Source organism: Fundulus heteroclitus, chromosome 20 (genome assembly GCF_011125445.2).
Source record: "Fundulus heteroclitus isolate FHET01 chromosome 20, MU-UCD_Fhet_4.1, whole genome shotgun sequence".
Classification (NCBI taxonomy): domain Eukaryota; kingdom Metazoa; phylum Chordata; class Actinopteri; order Cyprinodontiformes; family Fundulidae; genus Fundulus; species Fundulus heteroclitus.
The window spans coordinates 32,187,341-32,207,873 of NC_046380.1; the positions used below are offsets into that span (position 1 = coordinate 32,187,341).

The following is a 20,533-nucleotide window of genomic DNA, read 5'->3' on the forward strand; positions in this document are numbered from 1 at the left end:
TTATTTACCTGCTCAAATCAAGGACATATACGCTAACTTTAAGAACATTTTACTTATTTTTAGATCGGTTTTTGCAGTGTAAGAATGTAGATGAACTGAGTTTAAGGGATATTAGACAGAGCTGCGTGTGTCTGTGTGTCCAGCCAGTGTGCTGCAAGCCATGGCCGTGCTGGTCTGCGCCGAGATGTACCAGGTGAAGCGACTGCAGCACCTGTGCGAGGTGTGCGTGTGTGCTTACCTGCAGAGCATGCCCAGCAGAGAGCTGTCGTCGACAGGGATCAGCGTGGTTCGACTTCTGCGCAGAGCTAAGGTCAGTGCGCGTGTGTGGCTTTTTAAAAAGAGAAACAGCCCAAGAGACAGAGGTTGACGCTTTTGTTGCTCGTCTTTGACTCTCAGTGCCACAATGCAGAGCAGCTGTACATCTGGCTCCTCCACTTCATCGCCAACAACTACCTGATCTTCAGTCATAAGCCGGACTTCCTGGAGCTCTCGGGTCAGTAGGAATTTCCTGAACAAATAGTTTTAACCAAGGCCTGTCGTCACGCATTTTAAAAGACAACAGGCGGTTATCCTTTCTTCATGTTGCTTACGACAGAAGCGAGCACCTCACTGTGATAGTTGAGTTTTGTTTTTAGTGAGGTTGCGTGAAAAGGTTATTCTTTTAAACCCGCCCAAGCTAAATATCAAAGGTTTTCTTCTTTGCCATTTTGTCGCCTGCAGCAAAATGCACTACTTAAAAAGTTTAGGTGATTTATATTTAAACGCTAACACTTTAATCCCTGAAATAAGACTCTCAGACAATAACAGTGTTGCAAATGATTCATCTTGTAGTGATAATCTGCTTAAAAAACATCTTAATAACCAGGATTATTCTTATACAAAATATGTAACATCTGAAGAAAAAGATTAATTCCACCAAATTAAATAGCATTTTTTGATAACAGTAAATATCTAAGGTAAATAGAGATCAATTATTACGGTACCTGAATTAAAGCAATTCTTCATTAAACTGAGATAAATTAATGTACGTTTTGGCTGATTTTAAACACATCTTACTTTGATTTATTAGTAGCAAATTTAAAAAGAGAATAATTCTGCAACTCTGGGGGATGGAAAAGGTTTCAGTTTAAAGATGTGATTCCTGTTATATTTATTCATACATTGACAAATTTAGGTACAGGTAAGCACATTTCATCATTATTTATAATTCACGTTTTTATAAATGACACCATTACCAACCTGAAATGCTGATCCCCCCCCATACTTAATGTTTCTAGTATTTTTATTTATGTTTGCAGAGCAAACCGGTAAATTAATGCTTGTTCAAAACTGTTTTAATGAAGCCGGTTTGACTGCTTCCGAGGCCTCTAGCCTCCTTAGAGGTTCTGATCCGGACCCGTGGGATAATAAAACAGGTTCTGGTCTATATTTATCTCTATACGTATACAGCAGTAAAACAGAAGGAACCCATCAAACGATATCAAACAATAAATGATAACCTGTTAGGACTATACAATTGCCATTTACTGTAGGATAACAATTTGCAGACTTAAAAAAGTCTATTTGTATTACATTTTAAAGTAGAGCTGATGTTACTTGGCTTGGATGCCAAAAAAAAATAAATAAATAAATAAAGAAACACAAGGAAAAGAAACTGGAGAATATGAATCCAATTGGAGCATCAACTTGTTTATAGATTTATAGAACATACAGGTCATAAAACCCAACTAGCTAATGTTTTTATGCTCTCAAAAATCCTTGATTTGTTACAATTTAAAGGGGGGAAAATGTAATTCAATAAACATCTTACTGAAAAATATGTTACATTGGACAGTTTAACTGGACATTTATTTGGTTTTAAGTTAGGATCCCTGACTGAAACCAAATAAATGTCCACTTATAGTTGATTGGCTGAGTTTGGCCCTTGCATCGCCTGCAGGGATCGTGTGCATTTACCAGGCGGCAACAAAGCCGATGAAGATAGCATAGCTACAAACACCAACATTGCAAAGCAGAAGCTGTTTTATTGGGTTTAGTCAGTTACACAGAACTCATTTATACAGCTGGACGGGTAGCGTGGGGTAAGCAGGTCATGGCCTTTTTCGTCTGCGTTTCTTCCAGAGGAGGAGCGTGAGCAGGTGGAGAGGCTCCGCTGGCCGTCCAGAGGATACCTGCAGGAGCTCAGCGAGTATCAGCAGCGGCGCCGCAAACTCCGCAAGTCTCGCTGCCTGGTCATGTGACCACATCTGGACGCCTCGACCCTGCAGAACGGAGGAAAGGAATCATGGCAGGGAATAACTCGAGGCAAGAGAGGATTAATGACTGAAACACAAGTTTGACTTTGCGGGACAACTCTGGGAAGGAGTTCAGAGACAAATAAAAAAAACAACAACTTTGAAGCAGCTGATCCGTTGGGACTGGAGTCTCCACTTCCTCCTCCCTGCCTACAGACTCTTGCAAAACAGGAAATATGTGATGACTGATCCTTAAAACCCAATATGATTTTAAAACGACCGTCCGACCTCTGGTTGGAGGCTCTGTGATAGATTATATTTTCTACTGACAGCTTTGGCAATACAGTGAGCTTCACAGAAAAAGAAAAAAAAATAAATCACAGAATGGTGTGAAATATCCAAGCATTCGGTGGAAAACAACCCAGATCGGTCCTTATGTGAATTCAGGTTGAGAAAAAAAAAAAAAATCCAGAAGGGACTGATTGTTTTGGTGCAGTGTCTGCTCTGTATGGAGACAGGCCAACCGTGTCATCACCACAGTGATGCGTGGTAGACGGCGCCTTGCAGAGGCGCTCGCATCCCTTCAGCTTTTTACATTTTGTCACATTAAAACCACAAACCCTCAACGTCTTTTATGTGACTGACCAACAAAAGGTTTTGCTGTAAAGTGGAAAGCGAGCGATGCAGATTTCCAGATAAGCTCCTCCAGAGTCGCCACGCGCCTCTCGGCTGCTGATCTTTGCTTTGGGTGGATAGCCACGTATTCACATACGTTTCTTCAACCTAACCCTGCTTTAAAGTTCCCCACAACTTTCTCCCTGACCCGTCGGCTGTGCTCCTCGGAGGCCTTCGCGGGACACCATGTACACTGAGACTAAATCATGCGCAGGAGAAACCTCTGAAGACAATCGGCCGCCTTGGTTTTTACTGATGGTTAGAATAAAGAGAGACAAACACAAAGGATAGTCCTCAAACCATGCACTATTTTGTGTTGGTCTACCACATAAAATCTAAATAAAATGCAACCAGGTTTGTGGTTATAATGAGACAAAATGGGAAACTAAGATCAAGGCGTGTCCGTGTCCTGACGGACGGAAATAATCACCACGCGCACATCCAGCGTGCGGTAAAGCTGGGCCATCCGACAGCTCAGTCAGCCCCTCAGCACTGTAGAGATAAGGACCGCGAGCAGAGCCGAGGCAAAATGACTGCGCCGCAACCGGCTCTCGTTCCCATCTGTAATATATCAGAAGCTCAGATTAGCTTTTGACGAGGACCAATTGAATTGCAATTATTTCGAATCTTATTGCCTCGTCGCCAGATAACGTTTCATCATCTCGTTAGACGCAGTACACTTTGATCATAGCTTGATTTAAATGAGGGCATTTCACTTGCACTGAAAATAGTAATAGTAATAGAAAAAAAAAAAATCCTTTAAATAAAATGTACGAAGCTGGTAACCGAATCAAACGTGGTCTATGCATCGGATTTAGACATTAGTTACTATATTTTTTACATTTTTATTCAAATCTGTTTAGCTTTAGTTTTCTACAATGTTTTTGGTGCATTGAAAACATGTTGAGCAGATAAGGGTTCTTATCTCGACCGGCGTGAAGCGGATAATACTTCTCAGAAGTGGCATTAAGAAGAAAACACCTCGAAGCTAAGTTAACACAGGAAAAACCTCGCTGCCTCTCAGTTAAAAACGCTATATATTTATTTGATCCTGTTTCTTTCTCTTTATGCCGTTGTCGTTTGGTTTTATTTAACAAGATTGTTTTCAATCATAAGGGGATTATGATTTATGGTGCTGCAATTATTTTTGTAAACTCTACAACATGTGTGTTTCTTGCGTGAGGCCCAGGCCGCACCGCTGCACTTATTTACAGTCGAACTTTTCACTGCTATTTACGAAAGGAGTTACAACAAGTGTCTCGGGAAAAAGAGAAGAGAATCGCCTGCTGCTTTCGACGGCTCTTTGCTTATCCCATCGATTACTACCAGTGTATGTTCATCGATCACACCATCTGTGGCGTAGCGGGAATCCGGTTTTAGTGAGTAGCTTTGCCGAAATGTAGCCGATATCTGTGTATTGCCGTCAGTTCAGACGCCACTGTGAGGGTTAGGCTGTGAGCCGGCGCCGATTTCACCCAAAGGCGCACGGCGGCTGCCAAATTCAGCACCCGATAACAAATCCTCAGAGGAATCCTGAATTCGTTAGCGAAAGCAGTAAATAGCAGGCGAAACTGTGGACTGTGAAACAAAGTGGAAGCTGGTGAACTCACTGTACAGGCTGTAGATAACATAGTGTCTGACTTTAAATAAAGACTTGTTTTAGAATGAACACGCTGCTGCCGTTTGCACGGGCCGTTGGGTTTTATTTCCTCCAATTAATCCTCCAGGTGGGATGGTGCAGCAGCTGCTACCAACAGGCCGGCCTTCGTGTGCTTCCCTCGTGTGTTTCGGGACAGCTTGGCTTACTCGGAGCTTCTAGGGCTGTCGGGGGAGCGTCTGGAAACATACGGGCTGGTATGGAGTCTGATAAAAGCAGTTTTTACAGATCTGGAAGTATGCAAAATGAAAGCGGAATGAAAAAAAATGTGTTTCCATCAGATTCTCTGAATGCATCCTTCTGTCTGTCCATCTCTCCATCAATTTATCGCTTAATAATCCATCCATCCATTTGTTAGTCCGCCCATCCATCAGTCTGTTCATAATCCATCCATCCATCCTTCCCTCCATCTGTTTATAATCATTCAAATCCATCCATTTATCTAATCTGTTAGTCCATCCATCCATCCATTTATAATCCATCCATCAATCTGTTCATAATCTATCCATCCATCCGTTTATCATTCAAAATCCATCCATCTATCTAATCTGTTAGTCAATTCAACCAGTCATTTATAATCCATCAATCTGTTCATAATCCATCCATCCATCCATCCGTTTATCATTCAAAATCCATCCATATATCTAATCTGTTAGTCCATCCATCCATTTATAATACATCCATCAATCTGTCCATAATCCATCCATTTATCCATCCATCCATCTATCTAATCTGTTAGTCAATTCAACCATCCATTTATAATCCATCCATCAATCTGTTTATAATCCATCCATCTATCTGTTTATAATCATTAAAGATCCATCTATCTAATCTGTTAGTCCAACCATTTATAATCCATCCATCAATCTGTCCATAATCCATCCATTTATCCATCCATCCATCTATCTATCTAATCTGTTAGTCAATTCAACCATCCATTTATAATCCATCTATCTAATCTGTCCATAAACCATCCATTTATCCATCCATCCATCTATCTAATCTGTTACTCAATTCAACCATCCATTTATAATCCATCCATCAATCTGTTCATAATCCATCCATCCATCTGTTTATAATCATTAAAGATCCATCTATCTAGTCTGTTAGTCCATCCATCGATCCATCCCCTAACACTGATTGTTTTTTAGGTTCCTTACCACTTAGATCATCTTGATCGGAGTTTTGTGAAGCTCTTCAGTTGAAAAAGAAAAAATCTATTTCTTAGCAGCTGTTTTAAGAGTTCCTTCAGGGAAAATGTTTCATCAAAAATCACAACTCAATTCCTGCCCCTGGGCTTCAAGGAGTATCTCAATCAACCCAGTTGCTGTTTAATGACCATCCGGTGCAATCATTTTTTGTCTGAGTTTAACTGTAGATAATAGTGACTCAACTTCTGCTTAACGCTTGCTCAGCATTAAGTTAAAGACAATTTAAGGAATTCAGGAAGCTTAACTGGCCAAAAAGTTGCATATGAGCAAAAAAGAAGAAGAAAAGAAAAGATTGCAAAGAGGAACATATAACAAAAAACTTCCACATTAAAAATGGTTACGAAATAAGACGTCAGATTAAATATTGCAGTGTTGTGTACCTGAAGGTGTGGAGAAGATCACTGAAGGGCCCCGATGGACTCCAGCATCCCTCTGAGTGCACCGCTCTTGTGCAACGCCGCAACGTCACTTCCGCCTCCCACACACTCCTCACCAATGAACACCCGTGGGACCTGCATTTTTTAGCCAGCATAGGAAAAATAAAGACCGGTGAATACATTTGATATGAAACTACTTTTAACTTAGGTCAACCCTCGGTGAAGATATGTAAAAAAACAACAAACAAACAAACAAACAAAAACAAAAAAATGGATCAAATAAATTCCTGATCTCCTCCATTAGCATGTCACCCCTAAACGTTTAGAACATACAACTTTTAATAAAATTACACTTTAATATTTTTTTAGGCCGGTCCACCAGGAATTTTAAAATCCGTTTTCCACAACTCTTAATTTATGTGAGTTATAAATATGACTGTCTGGGCTACTCTTTAAAAAGGGGAAAAACAAGAGAACATGCAATTCTATAGGGCAGATGTGTGCAGGCCTAAGCAAATTCCGAGAGAAATTATTAAAAAGTTTAAAAATCGACTTTAACCGTGACCAACAAGCCTGTGTTATGCCGAAAAGTGCATGCCTGCCGAGATATTCATCCCTTGTCCCGGGAGCGCGCCTCGCTCTGTACAACTGCATATCGACGAGGAAAACGGATTCAAATTTGACCAACGCAGTTACTTGTTCTTAAATTAATGATATCAAAACGTTTTAATATACCTCTTGTGGGAAAAACATGTGTTTATTTGGCAGATACATTTATAAAAAGTAGTGGTGTTATGACAGTGGCGGTTTTAGACCAAATTTAGCAGGGGGCCAGGGTGGGGCCAGTGTTTTTTCACAGGGGCACAGAACAAAAGATTGGGGGGGAAAAGAAACTTAACAGGTCAACATTTCATCGTTTAATATATTAAGTAAGCCAAAGAGCCAATTGTGGCTCTGGAACTGCAGGTTGCAGACCCTGATCTTTTCTCAATACAGCAGGAGTTTAACGTGAAACAGCTTAATTTTAAATTATTGTTTTTTTTTTATATATATATATATTTATTTTTTAATTATTTTGTTATTTTATTATTGGGTAAAAACGTAAACAAAAAAATACAACTGATCCAAATGACCAGTCAGTCACGGTATCTTTGTCAGCATTTATCATCGTAAGAAATTTAATATCACGTTTTTAGTACAGGGGCCAGGAACAGTTCTACAGGCCCCTGCCTAGAACCGCCCCTGTGTTATGATCAACATTAAATCCAAAGTTTTTATCCGAGGTAGCTACAGCTGATTTATTTGTTGTGGTCTCTTGTCATTCACACACAACAATAAACCTTGAGAGCGAGGTTGAGTTTTGAAACTGCAAAGATTGGTCTTAAGCGGAAGATCAAACGTGCATCTGCACAGCACAGCGTTCATTGACGTCTCCTCGTCGATATGCAGTTGTACAGAGCGAGGCGCGCTCCCGCGACAGGGGATGCATATCTCGGCAGGCATGCACTTTTCGGCATGACACCGGAACACAAAAAGGTTTATTCTGCTGCAATATGACACCTCTTCAGAAAGGCAAACCAAAGGGGGGAAACGTTTCTGAAGAAAGTCCACACCCTGAGGTTCAGTCATTGTGGGGATTGATCCCCTGAGTAGGTATGTAGCCATCATTTACAGAAATAAAGGCATTAAAACACCACCAGTCTGTGCTAATCTATATAAAGTGTTTCCCTTAGTGGAGTTACTGAAACAACTTCATTTGTCTATGATGTTCTAAGGGGACTATCCGCAGCTGCTGCGTTTCGTAAAAGGATATAAGCAACGTTCACAGCTGGCTGCGTGGGGTAACTCGTCCGATAGAAAGGAGCCCGTGACGAATAATGCAGGATAAAAAGTGAACGTGTGTTATTTTAGCGTGCTTTTTAGACAGGACGACAAACAAAGCCGGCCACTTTACCGTCCGCGCTCCGGTGATTTCCTGCAAATAGTCCTGCAGGCTCTGCATGTCGTCGCGTCCGCTGATGTCGATCTTCTTCAGGTGGCCCGGCTTGAACGGGTACTTGGACAAAACTTCCTCGGCCATGACGCAGTAGGGACAAGTGGGCTTCAGAAACACCACCACCTTGTCCCCTTTGAGCTCAGCCTTCACGAACTGCTGCGCCATCTCCCTTCAGCAAACTCTGCGCCTCCGAGGTGGCAATGACGTCACCAGGAACTACGCAAAGGACTATGGCAAGCCGTTTTAACATAAATTCGGTTTTACCGCCCTTACATTCGAGATATCTCAAATTGTTTTATGACTAGACGTTTTAGCAATTTAAGATATCTGGAATGTAATTACGGATAGTCAGACGAAACCGAATTTATGTTAAAACGACTTGCCATAAAAGGCCAGCTAGTATGGCAAGCCGTTTTAACATAAATTCGGTTTCATCGGACTATCCGATTACATTCAGATATCTTAAAATGCATTTTGACTTGACAAAACTACATTTTGACTATCCGGAATGGTAATTTAAGATATCTTTATTTACAATCTGACTAGGAATAATAATAATTCAAGATATCTTCAATTACATTTTGACTAGTCAAAATTCCTTTCAAGATATCTCAAATTACGTCACCGGATTCGTCATTGAAAGTGTCACACATCCGTAATTGTAATTTAAGATATCTCGAACGTAATTATGACTAGTAAGAATTACAATTTAAGATATCTGATATAAGACATTGAGTGAAGGCCCTTATTGGCTGTAAGCTCTCCAAATAATTGCATGAACATTCAATGGCGCTGGCAGTTTGACAAAATTGTAAGAAAATGCCACAATATAGAAAGAGCTTTTTCAGTATGGGATATGCGGAGAGTGCAAAAATAGTATACTTGAAGAATGCTTGAGAAATTTGCAAAGAATTTTGGATTTACCTGCTGCCGACACACACAATGCACTGAAAAACGGCTTAGGGAAGCTGAAAGCGCTACTATCGACTGATGTCCAAGCCGGAAATAAGGAATATTCCTTATTACCATGAAAACCAAAAAACTCAAGACTTGAAGGTGAACACACTAAAACTGAATGTAACTCAAATAATCACTTTATGAAGCGTGGGTTTCTGGTTTATCAATCAATCAATCAATACAAAAATCAATCAAATTTTATTGTCAATTACAATTTGCATTGCAATCAAAAAATCAGTTCCAGTACAACCGTCCATTACATACACTTAAACAAACAAACATTTGGAGGAACGATTGACTGAGGCCTTGTGTTGCCAAGGAACGCAGCCAGTCGGCCCCTGCTATCAGCGCAGCAGTTAGGCGCATTCCTCGAACCTGCCACGGACCCCGCCTACACGGAGTCCACGAGGCGCTGCCCTTGAAATCTGTCGAAGGAAGAACAACAACATGGGGGGAAAAAATGCAGTACAAAATTTCCAAAAACACCTCAAAATCCAGTTCTGTGTTGGTTTATTCCAGGGGCCCGTTCTTCGTACGTCACTAACTCAGTTGGCTGGATTTGATTATTGACGATTTGGCATGATCTTATAATGGTAAATGGTAAATGGACTGAACTTATATAGCGCTTTTCCAGTCATGTTGACCACCCAAAGCGTCTTGGATCGTTTGGTTCTTCGAAACTCATCCTGGACTTGCTGTCATAGCAACAAGTGCGCCAGCTTAAACCTGCTTGCTCGCAGGATTATTTCTTGTAAACAGGATTAGATCGCAGCTTTATAAGCGGAGGAGATAGGGAAGTCTGTCCTGTAGTATCCATGTCGTCCATTTTTACGACAGCAACCTGTTGTGGAAGGTGCAAGAATAATTAGCAGAGTTTTTCGAATTAGTCGCGTATTGCGCAATAGACAGGATCCTTTAGCGCAGCAATTCTTGGTGGCTGTTATAAACAGACAAACACATCATTTAACAGTGGTTTTTAAAAAGAGGAAAAAGTGTTGTCAGACCCATAAATAGAAAATATTTAAGTTATTTGTATGATGGTTTGCTTTCAGGGGCGAATTCAGGATTTTTCAAAGGGGGGTGCGCACCTAAGGGTCCTGGGGTCAAGGGTCATGGGGTCAAAGGTCATGTCAAGACAATGTGAGGGCCTTTTTATTTTTATCATATTCAGAAAGAAGATTTGTTCAGACTATTTTATTGTGAAGTTTAGCTTTATTTTGAAAGGCTTGCTTCCTGTTGAGCCGTATATTAGACACCTGAGAAATACAGCTGTGTATGACTTGGAAAAGGAAAAAAAGGGAGAATTATAAAACATATGTATCGTCATTTTTGTATTTGCATTAAGTATTTGCATTAATTCTTCATTTTTTTATTAATAAAGAATTTATTTGTTAAAATTCACTGTTTGCACGCGTCCTTTACTTCCAGTGTCTAAGGAATGACATCGATATTGGATCTGTTGCCATAACAAGTGGCTTTTTAAAAAACAGGATAATAATTAAAGGCTACCATTTTGTAGGATATTCTTGTACTTCACTTTTACTTGTCCCCATGTTTTAGTGGGTCCCGTGGAGGCTCTGACATAAAGGAAAAAAGCAAAAACGCTGTGAGGGAAAAAGGGGAAAGCGGAGGAGCTACAAGGACTGGAATGAACTACGGAAGCTCTGGAGACACAAACAAGGCGGAGTGCAGAAAGGCGAACACCGCAGGCAAAAATATCAAAACAACAAATAAAAATAACTGAATAAGAAAATTCACAAATTCTCAACATAAAATGAATTAGAAATAATTATTGCGAACAGAGGATCTAATCACTTTCTACAGTATGTAGAAAGTGATAGAAACATCTACCATGGACAGTATTTACGCATTTAATTTGTCTGCTACGGACAAATTAAATGCGTAAATACTGTCCATGGTAGGCTGTTGTAAAAATGGACGACATGAATACTACAGGATAGACTTCCCTATCTCCTCCACTTATAAAGCTGCGATCTAATCCTGTTTACATGAAATAAGCCTGCTCGCGATCAGGTTTAAGATTGCGCACATGTTGCTATGACAACAAGTGCAGGATGTCTTTCGAAGAACCAAACGATCCAAGATCATGCCAAATCGTCAACAATCAAATCCAGCTAACTGAGTTAGCGACGTACGAAGAACGGGCCCCAGGTCTCTGCAGGCAAACAACATGATACAAACCACCACTTGCTGCCTCTCCTGCTCTGGTTCCTGCATTGGTGATTGCGTCACCTGCTCACTCATTGACTGTCTAATGGTGACTGACCGTTGGTTCCTGAGGACTGAAGGAATGGTTAAAAAAAAAAAAAAAAAAACATATGTCCACCCACGTTCATCCCGAGCTACCTAAAGTATATGTATATATGTAACACACCCAAGACCCAAACAAAAATCAATTAACTAATTAATTAATTGATTAACTGTTAATTAATTAATTAAACAAACCACTAACAAATAATTGTTTTCTAACAAAAACATTTATACAACAAATAAGCAAATAAATAAAAATGAACAAAATAATCTAAATTCTAAAACGTAACAGAAAATTGAGAAATAGCTTCTACAGCAAGCTTGAATTTTGTTGGTGGACAAAAATACAGAAAAAGAACATTCTAATCGAAAATATCTGTTAATCTTTATTGTGAAAATGTATCCCTCGAGCCCTGGTGTCAGTAGTCCGTCGTTTCAAACAAAAATACGTCGCACAGTGCTGTGGCATCCGTCTGGTTAGCTTATACCAGCAGGTTAGGGTAGCAGGTCCACCGCCCCAAGATGGCGGCCATAATTTCAGTCAATGCGGGCTCTACTCTTTATATTATGTCTATGCTACAGACAAGTATAAAATTAAAAGGAGTTTCATCAAATAAAAAAATAATAATTATGCTGTTTGGAACAACCCTAGAGTCAATATCAGATAAGGAAAGAGAAAGATACTCAGCAAGATAGCACGTTAGCATGGCACTGAGAAGAACCCAAACCTGTGGCCCATAGACATCATTTGTCATCGTTTATGATGTCCATGCTGTGGCCCGTTAACCTGACTCCAGTGTTGTAGTACTCGAGTCCGAGACTCGAACTCGAGTCCGAGTCATTAGCTAAATTTAGAGACTCGTGACTTGACTTGGACTTGAGCACTGATGACTCGAACTTGGACTCGGACTCCTACATTCAGATCATTCTGACTCGGAAATTGAGAAAAAGACTCAACTTTTTTTTATATCATTAGGTTATATTTTTTAATATGTCATTAGAATATTATTTGGTGTACGATTTTAATATCTAAATGTCGTACAGCGCACGTGACGTCACCATCTCATGAGCAACGCCCCTTGCGGCTAAGGTAGGGCAAACAGTGTGAGAGCGCACGTAGCAACCAGCCATTACACATGCAACAGATACAAGGATATGACCGACTTTACAGCTGTTAAACTTTCACAAGAGGATGTCCAGGCGCCCATTTTACTGGTAGAACTGTGGAACAACATACCAACGTTCAGCTCAAACGATGGCTTGAGTGTCGATGTCTTAGAAAGACTGGAAAACGGGCCGAGTTGATAGGAAGGTAAGTCGTTGTTTTTCTCCTGCTCGGCGTTCATGGTGTCATCGGCCGTTTTTTTTCTGTTTGTAGTCACCGTCCAGGAATCGGTATAAATTTTCCGGCCTGCCGAACAATTTAGTCCGGCCCGGTGGCCAAATGCATTATCATTATCCAACGGCTGTATCTCCTCGCTGCATCGACCGATCTGCACCAGATTTTTTGTGAGTCATGAGGGAACGCTGCCGAACGCGTTTGTGGGAATCGCTCGGTGGACAGGCGGGGAAAATGCGTGACAGCAACTGCGGTGGCGGGCGGCCGGCGGTGCGAGAACCCCGCCGGCCGGCGGGCCTATTGGCCGGTGGCTAATAGGCCGGAGTGCGCTTGGCTGCGAGGGCCGATCGACGCCGCTTGCGGCTTTAACATCCTTCATATGCGGCCTATCAGCCTACCTCGAGTCGCTGTTGCGCGTTCCATAACAACAATGTTTAAAAACCATGGTTAGGAGACGTCTTAGACTTGGAAAAAGCAGTAGTTTTACCGAGTAAAACCAAGGGTAACTACAGCGAAAGAGTGGAGGAAAACGCATATTTGCCCTACCTGTACGTGATATGACGTCACGTTCTAAAAATAGCTCGCTCATGGAACGCCATTATTTGTGCAATGGAATGTTACTGCTTCATGTCATACATCACACATCACAGCATGTTCCTACAACGAACTTGGATCAATAGTGACTCGACTCGGACTTGACTCTGATGAGTAGTGGACTTGACTCGGACTCGACTCAGATTTTTTTTTAATGACTTGGACTTGACTCGGACTTGAACACTGGAGACTCAAACCTGGACTCGGACTCGAGGCATAGTGACTTGACTACAACAATGCCCGACTCTAGCCAGATTGATATTGCTCCACCTAGCTCCGCCTAGAGTGGAGCTAGGCAGAGCGAAATACATCTGGCTAGAGTCTACTGAGCTATATTATACACTGGAGTGCTAATAGCCCGCTGTTGGAACGAGTCGCTGTGAAGCCACCAGCTGCCATATTGGTACTCCCTATTTCCCCCAGCCAGAAAACTGCTTTGTTGTTGCAACCAAATCCTATGGGATTCTGTGAGAGTAGGGAGTAGCAAGATGGCGGCCAGTGACTTCAGTTTTTCGGCAAAATCAGCACTCCAGTGTGGCTCAGTGTAAAGTCCCTTAAATTTAAGGGACTTTAGCTCAGTGCTAGAGTCAGGTTAGTGGCCCGTGATAGTTTTGGCGTATTTTCTGCTGCCTGTCTGCATTGAACAACCAGTAGAGACCTGACGCCCTCCTGTGTTGACCAGCGGAAGCACAGTAAAGAAAAGTAAAGTCAGTGTGACTTGGATCTTTCTGCATTAAACAGAGGATCTTTAAAACCGTTAAACATTTATCACATATTTATCATATTCGTTAAAATATTAAAATAGTGTTTTTCCTTGTCCTTCTTAGCATTAGGACCACTTCAGATGGAGATAAGCATTGAAATATTTAAGGTACATTGTGCTGCATGGGTGTAACAAGTGTGCTTTTTAAAGTATTATTTCTAATTCATTTTATGTTGAGAATTTGTGACTTTTATCTTATTCAGTTATTTTTATTTGTTGTTTTTATTTGTTGTTTTGATGTTTTTGCCTGCGGTGTTCGCCTTTCTGCACTCCGCCTTGTTTGTGTCTCCAGAGCTTCCGTAGTTCATTCCAGTCCTTGTAGCTTCTCCGCTTTTCCCTTTTTCCCTCAAAGCGTTTTTTACGCGCTGCTGTGGGTAAGTCAGAGGAAATCTCGCTGCTGCGAAATATGTTTGTTTTTCTGTATGGATGATGTTTTTGTTGAGGTCTCTACCATATGTTGTTAATAATTGTTTGTTAGGGTGTTATTTTGCAGTTTTGAGCGTAATTGTGGGTTTTTATGAACAGTTTCATTATAATTCCCTTTCTTTTTTTAGGCGCGAACAACCGTTGCTAGTCCAGTACAGCTCGGTTGAACTTTTTTTTTTTTCACATTTAGGGCTGGAATGCAGGGAAAGTGAGTTGAAGAGGAGGTTTATTTGTTTGCACTCTTCTCCCCCAGGTATGTTTTTTTTATGTTAAGTTATAATTTTTTTATCGGTTTATTTAAGTCGGTCCCACTGTATTGTGTTGTTGTGGCCACCAGGTGGCGTTTTTCTCTTGTTTTTAGTTTATGATTATTGTGAGCAGATAAACAGACAAACACGTCGTCTAACAGTGGCTTTTAAAAAGAGGAAATGGTGGCTTTTTAAAATACAGTATAATAATTAAAGGCTACCATTTTGTAGAATATTCTTGTACTTCACTTTTACTTGTCCTCATGTTCTAATCTAGTGGGTCCCGTGGAGGCTCTGACATGAAAAAAAAAACAAAGTAAATATGAAACTATTAAAATGCAAAAATACATTCTGTAGAAAGTGATAGAAACATCTACCATGATAAAATTAAGATTAGAAATGGTAGTTCTCATGTTAAATTACTTTAGATTCCTGCTCATATTGGTGTTATAGGTAATGAGTTGACTGATAGTTTTGCAAAGAGTGCTGTAAAAAGGATGTTGTTGATTCAAATATTAAAAGTAAAAATGAGATAAAGAATATTATTAAAATGTATTTCAAGAAGAAATGGCTAGAACAGTGGGAAAAAGGAGGGAATGCTAGGTTTTATAATAGTATTCAAAAAAAGGTTGGAGAATTAAGAAAATGTAATAGAATTAAAAAATAAGAAAATATATCTAGGATAAGATTCGGACATACAGGATTAAATAGTACTCTTAAAATAATTAATAAGCATAGTGCAGGGTGTTGTAATTGTGGGAAATAAGAAACAGTCCATGGTTTTTTAGAATGTAATAAATATGCTCAGGAAAGAGAGATATTGCGTAGAGAGTTAGGCAGGAGTAAAAATAAATTAAATATAAGGGAATTGTTTCAGAGATCATCTGGGGATGCAGGTTTTCGGAGCATTTTTAGTTTTCTAAAAATGGGTATTTTGGGGAGAATATAATTGTCTGTCTGGTCATTTAGTAGAGCAGATTGGGAGAAATATAAGAAAATAAGTGAAGATAAAATTAAGGAAATTGACATGAATCTTGATATTGATTCATTAAATAAAACCTTTTGTAGTTCAATTATAGAACCTGTTCAACAGTTAGTTCCAAAAAAAGGAGGGATACATAAAAAGAAGATTGTTCCATGGTGGACAACAGAATGGGTGTTTGGTGCGTTCCCACGACCTGACAATCAGATTTTGTCATTTAGAGAAAGTAACATGATTGGTATGTTTAAAAAAAATTGCATTTTCCCATTTAATATAATCGTCTGTTTAGCCAACTCCAGCTGTTAATAACAGCATCTGTTTTTTTCTCAGGTGGTATAGATTCTACGCAGAGGTTGTCTCCAGCAAGGTGTTTGACATGGGGATTCAAATCCTTGTTGTGATCAACTGCGTCACCATCTTCTTGGAGAGGCCTGCTGTCCAGCCAGAGAGCATGGTGAGAGAAATACACACCCACACCAGTCCCATTCCCACCCCAACACCGAAACAACACACACACACACACACATTCATAATGATAGATGAGCGGCACGTTAAGATCTGATGACCTGGTCCAGATTAGCGGTGCTTTGTGAAAGAAGTGACAAAACCCAGCAGCACCCAGACAGGTTCACTGGAAGGAATCAGCTGTGTGATATAAGTTGTATTAAGTGGAGCACATGTTTCCCTCAGGAACAACAAATCCTAGAACAGATCTCATGTCCTCTCTTACATCTATGTGCTGGAAATGCTTCTCAAGGTAAATTCACTCAGTTGCTTTTCGATGTGATGTGAGATTTTTGACAAATTATTGTATTTCAGACATAACGGATTGTTTTTTAAAACCAGATCACAGTGCTGGGACTGGTGTTTTGGGAAGGGGAGCTACTGCCACAGTCCCTGCAACATCATTGATGGTTTTTTGGGCATCATATCCTTAGCTGACATCTGCACGGACCCATTGACATCTGGAACAGGCAGCTCTCTGGGCATCCTGAAAATCCTGCGCCTGCTGCGTATGCTCCGTGACCTCAGGTGCGTCCTTTATGTGTACCTCATCCCGTCATGGTCGTATTTCTGGGGATTTTTGCTTGGCTGTGTCTGCGGATGTGTGTACTGACAGATAGACATTAACTTGTTTGTGTTTGTGTGATCCAGGATGGTCAAACAAATTCCAAAAGTGAAGCTGGCTGTGGAGGCTCTGCTGCCGTCTGTTAAACATATGGGGAATATTATTCTCATTTGCAGCGTTTTCACCTTCTACAGCCTCCTTGGGTTGCAGGTAAGTTGGAGCACAACTTTGACAACCTGTATCAGGTAGGAACTGAACGACAGGGAAACAAAGCTGGGTCACATTTTCTTGGCATATGCCGTTTAACACACACCGATGATAATTTGTGCTCCTTAGTTTGTTGGTCCAGATCAGAAATGTACTGTATCCTAAAGCAACGTTTAAGCGACTCCAGTAATCCCGTCCTCCAGGCTATTTTTCTTGTCAGGACATTTTCATATAGCATCGTCAGCAACTTTTTTCTAAAAAAAATTTCCACAAAATATTTCGATGCATTTTGATATGAACTTGTGTGACAGACAAACGCATAGTAGTGCATAATTGTGAAATGGGAGGAAAATGGAGTCAGTCTCTTCCATTTTGTGTGTCAGAGGCTTAATCAGCATTAGGTGTGTACTATGGCCGGGCAATTCTAACACCGGAATATTTTTATATCTTAGCCATTCCACTGACATCGCTCTGGCTGTGTTCAGAGCTGTAGTCCTGTTGGAAGGATGATTTCTGCCCCTGTTTTAAAGTTCAAATAGAAAGGAGTGCGTATGGAGCAGTTTTATCATGTTTGATGGTAGATTACCATTTTTTAATCTATGTGGCCGGTCAAAATCGCACTAAAAATGCTCCAAGTACTAAAAATCGAGAGAGTTTCACAGTATGCTGAGCGCCTCCAGGATCCGGGATTCCGGCGAGAGCAGTCACGTGACGAAAACAGCTGTGACGTCACTGTTGTCAGACGTCCTTGACCGGCTGTCAAGAACCACTACTTCACGCACTGCTAAGTACTCTGAAAGGATTGTTAAAAAGTAATTAAAATAATCTATTGTACTGCTGCCAATTGTAGGAACGGCTTTGGACCAGGAAACGTAATGTTTAGTTATCCGAAGGACCCGGTTTTGCGTCAAATATGGAACCGTTTGTCAACAACTTTTAAATTAAAGAAAGAAAAAGTTTTTTGTTTAAATTGTGATCTGAATCCCAGGTCATGGAAAACCAGAAGCGTGCTAAGTGGACATGCGTTGTTTTCATATGTCCCTTTCAGGCCTCCATATCCGTGTTTCTGATGAATTCCAAAGATGGCTGTATGACGGCTGGGCGCGGTCGGAGTTGGCCAACAGGTACCTGACAGAACCATCAACAGAGATATAGTAATGTAACAAACAACTCTTGTAGGTTTCCAGTCCCTTTTTTATTTTTTATTTGGTAAATTATAAAAGTAAGTAGATGGGCTTATTTTGGAAATAGGAGCCTGTAGGAGATAATGTCAAATTTCTGTCCCTCGCTCTGCTCCAAGCTCTGCCTCCTCGGTGTCTTCCTGCAGAGGATGTAGTAAGCCACAGCAGCTATAGAACAGGCTCTAAGTTACCCAGAAAGGGACATGTAGCGGTTCTGACTACTTGTTTCCATTTCATTTCTGACGCGTGGAAGAGCAACAGGAAGCATACCGTTACACAGAGGCCAGTGAAGGAACTTTGTTTTTGTCCTCAGCCCAACTACTACCTCTTGATGCTTCACTACTTCACATCCTTCATCCTGATGAGCTTCATTCTGCTGGATATGTTCAACAGGGTGATGGTGACACCTTTTACAAATGTCAGCGAGAGCAGAGACAATCCAAAGAAACTGAGAGTGACCCGGACAGTGGTAAGACTGGTTATTTTCTTTTTTAGAGGCATCAAGCTAGCTCAGACTCTGCTAAACGTTGCATGTTTTCTGTTTTACACAACTTTACATTTTACCACCATTTGGACCTTTGTTAGGTTCCAACAACAAGCTACAACCATTTCTTTTAGGATTTTGTTTGACAGAGTTTTAAAACCAGATCACAGTGCTGGGACTGGTGTTTTGGGAAGGGGAGCTACTGCCACAGTCCCTGCAACATCATTGATGGTTTTTTGGGCATCATATCCTTAGCTGACATCTGCACGGACCCATTGACATCTGGAACAGGCAGCTCTCTGGGCATCCTGAAAATCCTGCACCTGCTGCGTATGCTCCGTGACCTCAGGTGCGTCCTTTATGTGTACCTCATCCCGTCATGGTCGTATTTCTGGGGATTTTTGCTTGGCTGTGTCTGCGGATGTGTGTACTGACAGATAGACATTAACTTGTTTGTGTTTGTGTGATCCAGGATGGTCAAACAAATTCCAAAAGTGAAGCTGGCTGTGGAGGCTCTGCTGCCGTCTGTTAAACATATGGGGAATATTATTCTCATTTGCAGTGTTTTCACCTTCTACAGCCTCCTTGGGTTGCAGGTAAGTTGGAGCACAACTTTGACAACCTGTATCAGGTAGGAACTGAACGACAGGGAAACAAAGCTGGGTCACATTTTCTTGGCATATGCTGTTTAACACACACCGATGATAATTTGTGCTCCTTATTCGTTTGTTGGTCCAGATCAGAAATGTACTGTATCCTAAAGCAACGTTTAAGCGACTCCAGTAATCCCGTCCTCTGGGCTATTTTTCTTGTCAGGACATTTTCATATAGCATCCTCAGCAACTTTTATTTCTAAAAAAATTTCCCACAAAATATTTCGATGCATTTTGATTTGAACTTGTGTGACAGACAAACGCAAAGTAGTGCATAATTGTGAAATGGGAGGAAAATGGAGTCAGTCTCTTCCATTTTGTGTGTCAGAGGCTTAATCAGCATTAGGTGTGTACTATGGCCGGGCAATTCTAACACCTGAATATTTTTATATCTTAGCCATTCCACTGACATCGCTCTGGCTGCGTTCAGAGCTGTAGTCCTGTTGGAAGGATGATTTCTGCCCCTGTTTTAAAGTTCAAATAGAAAGGAGTGCGTATGGAGCAATTTTATCATGTTTGATGGTAGATTACCATTTTTTAATCTATGTGGCCGGTCAAAATCGCACTAAAAATGCTCCAAGTACTAAAAATCGAGAGAGTTTCACAGTATGCTGAGCGCCTCCAGGATCCGGGATTCCGGCGAGAGCAGTCACGTGACGAAAACAGCTGTGACGTCACTGTTGTCAGACGTCCTTGACCGGCTGTCAAGAACCACTACTTCACGCACTGCTAAGTACTCTGAAAGGATTGTTAAAAAGTAATTAAAATAATCTATTGTACTGCTGCCAATTGTAGGAACGGCTTTGGACCAGGAAACGTAATGTTTAGTTATCCGAAGGACCCGGTTTTGCGTCAAATATGGAACCGTTTGTCAACAACTTTTAAATTAAAGAAAGAAAAAGTTTTTTGTTTAAATTGTGATCTGAATCCCAGGTCATGGAAAACCAGAAGCGTGCTAAGTGGACATGCGTTGTTTTCATATGTCCCTTTCAGGCCTCCATATCCGTGTTTCTGATGAATTCCAAAGATGGCTGTATGACGGCTGGACGCGGTCAGAGTTGACCAACAGGTACCTGACAGAACCATCAACAGAGATATAGTAATGTAACAAACAACTCTTGTAGGTTTCCAGTCCCTTTTTTATTTTTTATTTGGTAAATTATAAAAGTAAGTAGATGGGCTTATTTTGGAAATAGGAGCCTGTAGGAG

At 40.8% G+C, this 20,533-nt stretch overlaps 3 protein-coding genes across 4 annotated transcripts in view; 2 read left to right on the forward strand and 1 right to left on the reverse strand.

Moving 5' to 3' along the window:
* Positions 1–2,701, forward strand: part of rhobtb3 (Rho related BTB domain containing 3) — a 41,047-nt gene extending 38,346 nt beyond the window's left edge. The window contains exons 11-13 of one of the 2 annotated variants that reach the window (XM_036151519.1): positions 144–310; positions 397–493; positions 2,122–2,701. In XM_036151519.1, coding sequence (XP_036007412.1) covers positions 144–310; positions 397–493; positions 2,122–2,240 — 383 coding nt within the window. In that variant the 3' untranslated portion in view covers positions 2,241–2,701. Of the gene's footprint in view, positions 1–143; positions 311–396; positions 837–2,121 lie in introns of those variants that run through there. The other variant, XM_036151518.1, reaches the window with a different exon arrangement.
* On the reverse strand, positions 2,001–8,356 carry glrx (glutaredoxin (thioltransferase)). The gene is made up of 3 exons (XM_012870729.3): positions 8,109–8,356; positions 6,158–6,289; positions 2,001–2,261 (listed from the first exon to the last, which is right to left on the reverse strand). Exons 1-2 carry the CDS (start codon positions 8,313–8,315, stop codon positions 6,176–6,178), a joined length of 321 nt encoding a protein of 106 aa, XP_012726183.2. The 5' UTR covers positions 8,316–8,356; the 3' UTR covers positions 2,001–2,261; positions 6,158–6,175.
* Positions 8,357–15,506: 7,150 nt separating this feature from the next.
* On the forward strand, positions 15,507–19,112 carry LOC105931823. Its single transcript, XM_036151962.1, has 9 exons — positions 15,507–15,968; positions 16,061–16,184; positions 16,421–16,487; positions 16,577–16,762; positions 16,886–17,009; positions 18,055–18,130; positions 18,501–18,656; positions 18,963–19,020; positions 19,109–19,112. Exons 3-9 carry the CDS (start codon positions 16,447–16,449, stop codon positions 19,110–19,112), a joined length of 645 nt encoding a protein of 214 aa, XP_036007855.1. The 5' UTR covers positions 15,507–15,968; positions 16,061–16,184; positions 16,421–16,446.
* The last annotated feature ends 1,421 nt before the right edge of the window (positions 19,113–20,533 follow it).

Coding starts and splice junctions, on each gene's coding strand:
- glrx (XM_012870729.3), bottom strand. CDS start 8,315: ATGGCGCAGCAGTTCGTGAAGGCTGAGCTCAAAGGGGACAAGGTGGTG. Junction 6,290..8,108: donor AAATCACCGGAGCGCGGACG/GTAAAGTGGCCG, acceptor TAAAAAATGCAG/GTCCCACGGGTGTTCATTGG.
- LOC105931823 (XM_036151962.1), top strand. CDS start 16,447: ATGTCCTCTCTTACATCTATGTGCTGGAAATGCTTCTCAAG. Junction 16,763..16,885: donor CGTATGCTCCGTGACCTCAG/GTGCGTCCTTTA, acceptor TGTGTGATCCAG/GATGGTCAAACAAATTCCAA. Junction 18,657..18,962: donor TGAGAGTGACCCGGACAGTG/GTAAGACTGGTT, acceptor CATCTGGAACAG/GCAGCTCTCTGGGCATCCTG.